General features: G+C 48.8%; 2 protein-coding genes across 2 annotated transcripts; both read left to right on the top strand.

The window, feature by feature from the left end:
* The first annotated feature begins 404 nt into the window (after positions 1-404).
* LOC123444049 (uncharacterized protein At4g18257-like) lies at positions 405-6,274 on the top strand. The gene is made up of 3 exons (XM_045120649.1): positions 405-825; positions 2,265-2,576; positions 5,858-6,274. Exons 1-3 carry the CDS (start codon positions 479-481, stop codon positions 6,036-6,038), a joined length of 840 nt encoding a protein of 279 aa, XP_044976584.1. The 5' UTR covers positions 405-478; the 3' UTR covers positions 6,039-6,274.
* Positions 6,275-6,371: 97 nt separating this feature from the next.
* Positions 6,372-7,965, top strand: LOC123444048 (GDSL esterase/lipase At4g10955-like). The gene is made up of 2 exons (XM_045120648.1): positions 6,372-6,783; positions 6,879-7,965. The coding sequence occupies exons 1-2, from the start codon at positions 6,644-6,646 to the stop codon at positions 7,876-7,878; spliced, it is 1,140 nt and encodes a 379-aa protein (XP_044976583.1). The 5' UTR covers positions 6,372-6,643; the 3' UTR covers positions 7,879-7,965.
* The last annotated feature ends 377 nt before the right edge of the window (positions 7,966-8,342 follow it).

The following is an 8,342-nucleotide window of genomic DNA, read 5'->3' as shown; positions in this document are numbered from 1 at the left end:
AGTTAGAGGAAGATTTTTTGTGTATTATCGACACCTCGACTTCATGTGATCACTTTAGATGTCATACAATTTTGATATGGTGTCTTTTTTAAACAATGGCCGAGCCAAAAAAGACTCCTCACATAAATTCATTACTTCAAAATAAACTGTTTTTTGACACGCATTACATATGTAATTTTTGTTACGTTCATGATGCTTCGTAGTTTTTTATGAAAATGATATATTTGGATTATTTTTTGCAAAATAGTATAGTAGAACCAGAGTTATTATTCATCAAAATCAAAAGAAGAAGAAAAAAAATAGAACCAGACTTTTTTTTAAGGATCAATAGAACCAGAGTTATGCACATCTTTTCATGGACTTTTGACTTCAGCCCAAAGGCCCAGCTCACACTTCCCCTCCCCCAATCCCCCCCTCTTCATCCCCCGACAGACCAATTTCTTCCCAAATCACCACGGCCACCGCCACCGCCACCGCCATGATGTCCTCACCGGCAGATACCGCGCCGTCGTCCTCCTCAGCGGCCGCACCGAGTCAGCATCCGCAGCCACCGGCGCAGCAGTCTGATCCTAAGGAACGGCGGATGGAGTCGCTCGGGTGGTTGACGGAGTCCACGGTGATGCCGAAGAAGCACAAGGCCATCGAGGGCGTCGGCGCGGCATCCATACTCGACCTCAAGGCCCAGCTCTACCGCACTCAGGAGGAAGCCCGCAATTCCACCGCCGCCGACGCCGCCTCCAGCGAATTCCGCCGCGCCAAGAAACGGTCGGGCCCCGCCGACCCCCTCGGCACCAAGAACTCAGGCGTAGACGCACGTGCCCACAAGTACGTCCACAGCTATCATTCTTATGACATTTCTTCTGTGTGATTGTAGACTTGCTATTTTTTGTGCTACTTTTGAGGAGAATTACTGAATCAATCCTGTGGCGTGCCCTTCTGTTAAGGTATTAGATTCCCAATTGGATCCTCTGCGCTAAGAGAGGAGATTAATCAGCCGCAATATTTATCTCTTAAATAGCCCGATATCGATTCCCAACATGTATCATTAGGACAGCACAAACTACAAAAGCAGTCTACAGAGGTAGAGCCAGCCGTTGTCTCTTCCACTCCTTGCCAATCTAGAGATAACACTAGAGGCAACTAACATAATGGGCTGCTTAACGCGGGGATCAACTCCTTGCTTGGCTGCAACACTGAAATGCACAAATTACTGAGTAAAGGTGTGAATTATGCACGCAATAGACAAGTTAAGATAAGCACACTTTTATCAATCAGTCCTACTGGGAAATTGTATGTAATGAAATTTTCCAGTTGCTGCAACCAGAACAACAAATAGTTCTCACAGAAGATAATATTCACTATTGATCACGGCATTTTTTTTAATTCCATGCAAGAGTTTAAGTGCTTATGGACAATTTAAGAGATAACCCTTTGTATTAGTTGTTTTTCTATTCCCTCCACCTGACATGGAGGGGTACAAAGAGATAACAACTGACTATATATTTGACATGCTCTTACCAATGTGGTTGTGTGACCTGTGTTAGGAAAGTAATTGTCTGTGTAGGGCATTAGATGCTTGTTGCTCTAATAGGAGGACCGAATTGTAACTGTGTAAGCTCAATCTCTCTGTACCGATGCACAAGCACAATTTATGTGCTTTGCCAAGCCTAATTTGAGTTACCCTTGTGCTATACAAGGTAGCAAGCCAGGATTTCTCCAGATTAATAATAGGTACTGGTTCATACTCGCAATTATTTTCGAAGGAGGTTCATATTCGCTATTCTTCGCGTGCTATTTTCTTGCATGGAATGACAACACTGAAGTGTTTGTTTAGTTGTTGTATAGCTAGTAGTAATTAAAGGAGTGAACTGTTACATGTGCTGGTACATCTTTCTGTTTTCTGTGATAACACAATTTGGCTTTTCCTAGCAACACACATTGTAAATTAACAGTGAATCTAATTGAAAGGAGGTACCTGCAGCCTGCTAAGCCATCATTTTATATTTTGCTCTTTCTCAGTTCCAAAAAACCGACATCGTGGCCACAGTTGCTCTTGTACCATGAGTATACAGAATTACCATTCAGTATAAAGCTACTCGTTCTGCTTTTCGTGTGGCATTTCTAAGCATCTTGATTTCACTCTATAACTATGTCGTGTTTTTCTCATTCTATTGTTTGTCACATGTCGGCACCCTTTTTCATTTTGCATTTGTGCATGCTCTTGGTGTGAACTAATGTCTCTTCAATATTTCCTTATGCAACAGAGATAAGCTGGAGCTGAAAGCTGTGAAAGATGGTTCTGCATGTTATTCTGCCCTAGAAAAGAAAGCGGAGCTGTATGAGAAATTATCCAGAGGTGAGCTACCTGATGAAGAAGACCAGGAGAAATACTGTGTTGATTTCTTCCAGAAAAGTTATCATCAAGTCAGTGAGCGCTGGCAGCCAGAGATCCCTACTGCCTCCGAGCATGTAGAACCAGAAAATGATAATGTTGATTCTGTGCCAAATCCCAAGCCAATGGGCCTTGGACGAACCGGTACAATAATTGATCAAGATGAGCACAAACGCTTTGTCAGGTATTTGTTTTCTTCGGGCACTTGCTGCATCGACTCCTCTGAATTTATGTGCTTGTCCTTGAGAAGTAAAAGTAAAAGTGTTGCTCTGGAACAGATGCATAACAAAATTGGAACTGGCGGTCCCAACACTTGTAATCATTTTACGCACGCATAAACCACTGCACAGAATCGGGCTCCCAGTTGCAATATCTATTCCATGCCTTTTGGTGCTGACATATTGTGCATGATCACTTCTTTTACCTTGCCATGCCCATATAGCCATAGATCACGTGTTGCGACCCATCTGGCCATCACAACAGAGTCATGCCCCTAACAGAGCACATTGTTAACTAGTAGTCTCTTTCTGTGAGATATCATTTGCATATCTGTACGAGCTGTGTTCATGTGCTTCATGTATAGACTGACAGTAGTTAAAGGTTATAAGGTTTCAAAACTGTATTTGTAGTATGAGGAGCATTGCATGTCGAGGTGTTCCGTGGGACTACAAAACTACACGTGTGAATTCTCGATGTTTTCCTGTTCCCTTTCATTTGCCATATCATTTTTTTCCAAGTAAATACTTCTCGAAATAGGCTTTCGCCCCGCTTTATAGATAAAGTAATGATCCATACAGCCCACAAACAAGTTCAACCACACATAGGAGCCGGCGCGACGACACAGTCTAGCCCAAAGAAAGTACCTAGTGGCGGTAGAGCCTTGGTCCTACATGGATGGCAGACGTAGTGCCGTAGCCAGAAGAGCGTCCAGCATGCCATCCAGACGTGCTCGGTCGCTCTGCCTAGAGAGGGGGTGCCAATGCTGCAAAAAAGCCAGGAATTTGAAGGAGTCAGACGCCCGCCTCGGAAATACCCGTTCTATCACCATCTTATTGCAAGTCGTCCAGAGGGTCCAAGCCATAGCGTCAAAGATCAACTAGAATATATGGCGGCGGTGCCCAGTGTGATTAGCCCTGAATTGGAGGAACTCCGCAAGGTCCTGGGCCTCCCAGTCGGGTCCAAGAGCCTCGCGAATGAATTCCCACATGGCCCTCGCCGTCATGCACGTGAAGATTATGTGAGTTGCCGTCTCTGGTACCGTGCATAAGGGGCGCGTGCCGTCTCCCGGTTCGTGCCGCTTCCGCACCTCCGTCCTCGAGGGGATGCGGTTACGAAGTAACGGCCACACAAAGATTTTGATATTTAGGGGCAGGGGGCCTTCCATAGCGGCGCGAGCCATGGTATAATGGGGGAGCGACAGATGGCCTGATATGCCGAACTAACCGAAAATTCCCGCGAAGGGGATAGACGCCAAGCCACCGTATCAGGGCGATCCGGGAGCACCTGTGGCAAGACGTTGAGCAGGCGGTTCCACTCGGTCGTTTCTATCGGTCTGAATGAGCGTCTGATCCTAATAGCCCATTGCCCTTGGCTGAGGGCGTTAGAGACTAGAACGGACGGGTTCACGCAGGTGGAGAATAAGATAGGAAACCCCACCCTGAGTGGTTCATCCCCAACCCATGGGTCCAATCAGAATTGGGTCCCCTCACCATTACCTATATTAAAGGAGATTCCTGGGTGAATCTCCTCTTTTATCTTTTGGATAGTGCGCCAAAATTGGGATCAGCCCGTACGAGAGCACGTGAGGAGCGGCTCGCCCCTTAGGTACTTTGCCTGAAGGAGTTGGAGCCATAGACCACCCTCGTTACGGAGGATCCTCCAAACCCACCGTAACATGAGGGAGGTATTCATACAGCGGGAGGCCGATATTCCCAACCTGCCACGGTCCTTAGGCAGGCAGATATCTGTCCACTTGACCATGTGGTACTTTTGGCGACCGTCATTGGCCTGCTAGAAGAACATGGCGAGCTCCTTATCGAACGAGCTATGGACGTTTTCTGGCAGGATATATAACCCCATCATAAACATGGGGAGGCTCGCCAAGTTGGCAGTAATGAGGACCGTTTACTCCCTTTGGATGTAAATCGGCCTCGTCATGGCTCAGCCCGCGAAGCAACCCGGCCAACTAGGGGGTCAAACCCTGACGCCAGGATCTTCAACTCCTCCAAAGGCATCCTAGGTAAGTTGTGGGGAACACCGATAGCTTGCATTTTAGATTGTTTGCAATTGCAATTCGGAGCTGATCCTCCAGGGAGTAGCCGAGAACGAAGATCTCACTTTTATCAAAGTTGATATTCAGACCCGACATCGCTTCGAACACAGCAGGAGGAATTTTAGATTCACAATATCGAGGTTGGACCCTTCAACCATGATCATGTTATCATCTGTATATTGGAGGTGGGTGACCCCTCCACCAGGGATCAGGTGCCCAACCACTCCAGAAAGATGCCCGATCATACGGGCTTTGTCTAGAATGCCCGCCAGGGCATCAACAACAAGGTTGAAGAGGAGGGGTGAGATAGGGCCCCCCTGCTTCACTCCAGCCGAGGAGGAGAAAAAAGGTCCCACCTCGTTGTTGATGTTAATGGCCGTCTTGCTAGACTAGACCATCTGCATAATCTAGGAGCACCATCTGTCGTTGAAGCCCCGGCAAGTAAGCACCAACCTCAAGAAGGACCACCAGCCTCAAGTAATTACTTCACCTAAATGTTTTTAGCAAGAAGTACATTACTTTGGTTTTGTATGCCATAAATATTCTCTTAGTCCGCTGACCTAATTAAAATGCTCCTTGGTATAATTTGCAAGTACTCCCTCCACCCCTAAATGTAAGACGTTTTTGAAGTTAAATTTGAACTTAAAAAACGTCTTACATTTAGGGACAGAGGGAGTAGTAGTTTAGTAGTACAATCTTAGCCGGTAAAACACTTATATATGACACAGTGAGTCGTACAAACTTTCCGAGCACCTTAAACTGTAATTTTTGGGGAATGTGTTTGTTTCAAGCCTTGTACGAGAGATTCGGATACTGGATATGTCAGGAGATGTGCAGGGGTTGAGATCATAGTTTAAATCCAACTAACCATAGCTATGCGGCGAGTCATTTGTTAATAAACTAGATAGATTTTCCATGGTCCATGTTGCTCCAGCCTCCAGGCATTCTTTGGGATGGGAATGGCAGTACAATGTTAGTAAATCCAAATTTAAAACTGACGCTTTGTACAGTATAAAATATCAAGACGAAGGATTTATGTAGATCCCTTGATTGCATGTATTAACATACATACACAGCATTATGTTATCACTACCAGATGCTACCATTGAATTTGCAACCTCAATGATTTTGTCTCTCTCTGAGAATAATATTTCTCAGGTCTTTAACTAACTTGCACCATGACATGTCTGCAGGGAGGTTCACGACGAAGTAAGTCAGGCAAGGCAGAAGGCTTCAACTATGAAACACCGGCGACAAGAGCAGGAGGCGGCTCGTAGAGAGAAACTTAGGCAAGCTTTCCTCAAGAAGCGCCTTGATAAGGCAATGGCTGAAAAGCAGGCATCTTCAGCCAAAGATGACCAACCAGTTAGCTAGTCGAGGTTTTGTGTGTCTTACTTGTGTCCAGGTAGCACATGTTGTAGCTCATGTAATCATGGTTCATGCAACTGCAAATGAGAAAAATTGTCTTGTTTGTGATCCTCTTGATCTAGCGAAATCAAATTCAGAAATGGTCTTGACATGTACAGTCGGTTCATCACCATATTGTTATACAATTACCCAATGTAGATGTAGTTTGAATTTTGACACTGACGAGGCGTTTTGACCCTTAACTGATTTGCTGGGCCTTGGGCAGATTCCTGCAACCTTTTTTTTCTGCTTTTAGATGCTTCTCGTCGAGGTCGAGCATATCACTGCCATCTCCATCTTATAAGTTGGCGAATCGTGTGCGCCCAACTCTGACTGTAATCCACTATTTCTAATTTTGCATGGTACAGGGAGGAGAAAGAAGCAGGTTCCATGCTACCCTGATTGGATGATGGAATAAAGACCGAGGATAAAAAGTTTTGCCGCGCTTTCTGTGATTCTTTTCAACATGAAACAAACTATTCTCGTGGAAGCTTAACCATTCCCTCCCTACATCTGCACCGACGAAAAGGCAGCATTGCCTTGCTCGCGACTCGACGGTGGAGGAACGATCCATGGCCAAGCCGGCTCCGACTAAGAACGCCGGCGACGGAGCAACGGCAGTGGTGCCAGTGCCGAGTCCGTTCGAGTACCATGTCTATGGCCCCCGTAAGCTGTCCTTCACCAGCTGGAGAGATCTTCTTAGCTCAAGCTGGTCAGTACTCGGTACTCCGCATGCGTTAGTTGCGACGAGTGCATGATTTACATTCGCGTAGCTTTACTGGGAGTTTGTTGCGGTGGTTGACGCAGGAAGAACCCTGACTACCGGCGGATGGTGATCGCGTGCTTCATCCAGGGAGCGTACCTTCTGGAGCTGGACCGGCAGGAGAAGCGCGACGAGCGCACCGGCCTCGCGCCGCAGTGGTGGCGCCCGTTCAAGTACAGGCTGGTGCAGGCGCTCGTCGACGAGCGCGACGGCTCCATCTACGGCGCCGTCCTCGAGTGGGACCGCCAGGCCGCGCTCTCGGACTACATCCCGTTCCGCCCCACCCGCGCGCCCGCCGCCGTCGTGGCGCTCCGCGGCACGCTGCTCAAGGCGCCCACGTTCCGCCGCGACTTCGTGGACGACCTCCGCTTCCTGGCCTGGGACAGCCTCAAGGGCTCCGTGCGCTTCGCCGGCGCGCTGGCGGCGCTGCGTGCGGCCGCGCGGAAGTTCGGCGCCGGCAACGTGTGCGTGGGCGGGCACTCGCTGGGCGCCGGGTTCGCGCTGCAGGTGGGCAAGGCGCTGGCCAAGGAGGGCGTCTTCGTGGAGTGCCACGTGTTCAACCCGCCGTCCGTGTCGCTGGCCATGAGCCTCAAGGGCTTCGCCGAGACGGCCGGCGAGCTCTGGGGCCGCGTGCGCGCTTGGATACCGTACATGGGCGCGCAAGCCGGCGGGGACGCGGGCGGCGGCGGCAACAGCGAGAGCGAGGCCAAGGCGTCGCTGGCGCGCGCCGGGATGGCCAAGTGGCTGCCGCACCTGTACATCAACACCAACGACTACATCTGCTGCTACTACAGCGACGCCGCGAGCGGGACGGCCACCGTGGCCATAGGCGGCGGGGGCGGGAGCGGCACTAGCAAGGCCGGAGTGGCGAGGATGGTGGTTGTTTCCAAGGGGCCGAGCAAGTTCCTGGCCGCGCATGGGCTGGAGCAGTGGTGGGCTGACGATGTCGAGCTGCAGGTGGCGCTCAACCACAGCAAACTCGTCGACCGCCAGCTCAGGTCGCTCTACGCCCCGCCACCGGCCGCACCGGCCGCTCGGAGTTAGGCACGTGTGCCAGTGGTGCTATTGACTAATTATCATTGTTTTTTTTTTCTTTTCTCGTTGAATGGTTATTCGCATTGTTGTTGTTCATGTTGAGATGGTTGGGTCCTTGCGGCTGGGGTCAATAATGTCCTGTCAGAAATTTAGAAAGAGAGGAATGCCTCCACCTTTAGAAACAAAGCCGCGGACCTTCGTGATATAAAATACGCTATCAATAGCACCGTAGAGCTATGGAGGCAAGCCGAAGCCAGTGTATTGGAGCACCCGTTCTGGGATCCCCCGTGAAACATCCACCCCCTTGTAATCTTTTGTCTGGTTTTCCTTTTTCTCTTTTTCTTTTTTCCTTGATCATTCGGATCATAGCCCCTCGCCACTTTTGTTTCCATCATGCTACCTGCTTTGAATCAATATAAGCCAGCCTACGGTTGGATCTTTCAAAAAAAATTATTACCCCGTCTGTCTCTAAA

Source organism: Hordeum vulgare, chromosome 3H, assembly GCF_904849725.1.
Source record: "Hordeum vulgare subsp. vulgare chromosome 3H, MorexV3_pseudomolecules_assembly, whole genome shotgun sequence".
Lineage (NCBI taxonomy): Eukaryota > Viridiplantae > Streptophyta > Magnoliopsida > Poales > Poaceae > Hordeum > Hordeum vulgare.
Note: the sequence above shows the minus strand (reverse complement) of the source record. Positions and strands in the feature narration are given on the sequence as shown.

What these genes read in the sequence shown, in the direction of transcription:
- LOC123444049 (XM_045120649.1), top strand. Translation starts at nt 479, where the DNA reads ATGATGTCCTCACCGGCAGATACCGCGCCGTCGTCCTCCTCAGCGGCC. An exon ending in GTAGACGCACGTGCCCACAA is followed by an intron (nt 826 to 2,264) that starts GTACGTCCACAG and finishes CTTATGCAACAG; the next exon opens with AGATAAGCTGGAGCTGAAAG. An exon ending in GAGCACAAACGCTTTGTCAG is followed by an intron (nt 2,577 to 5,857) that starts GTATTTGTTTTC and finishes ACATGTCTGCAG; the next exon opens with GGAGGTTCACGACGAAGTAA.
- LOC123444048 (XM_045120648.1), top strand. Translation starts at nt 6,644, where the DNA reads ATGGCCAAGCCGGCTCCGACTAAGAACGCCGGCGACGGAGCAACGGCA. An exon ending in GATCTTCTTAGCTCAAGCTG is followed by an intron (nt 6,784 to 6,878) that starts GTCAGTACTCGG and finishes TGGTTGACGCAG; the next exon opens with GAAGAACCCTGACTACCGGC.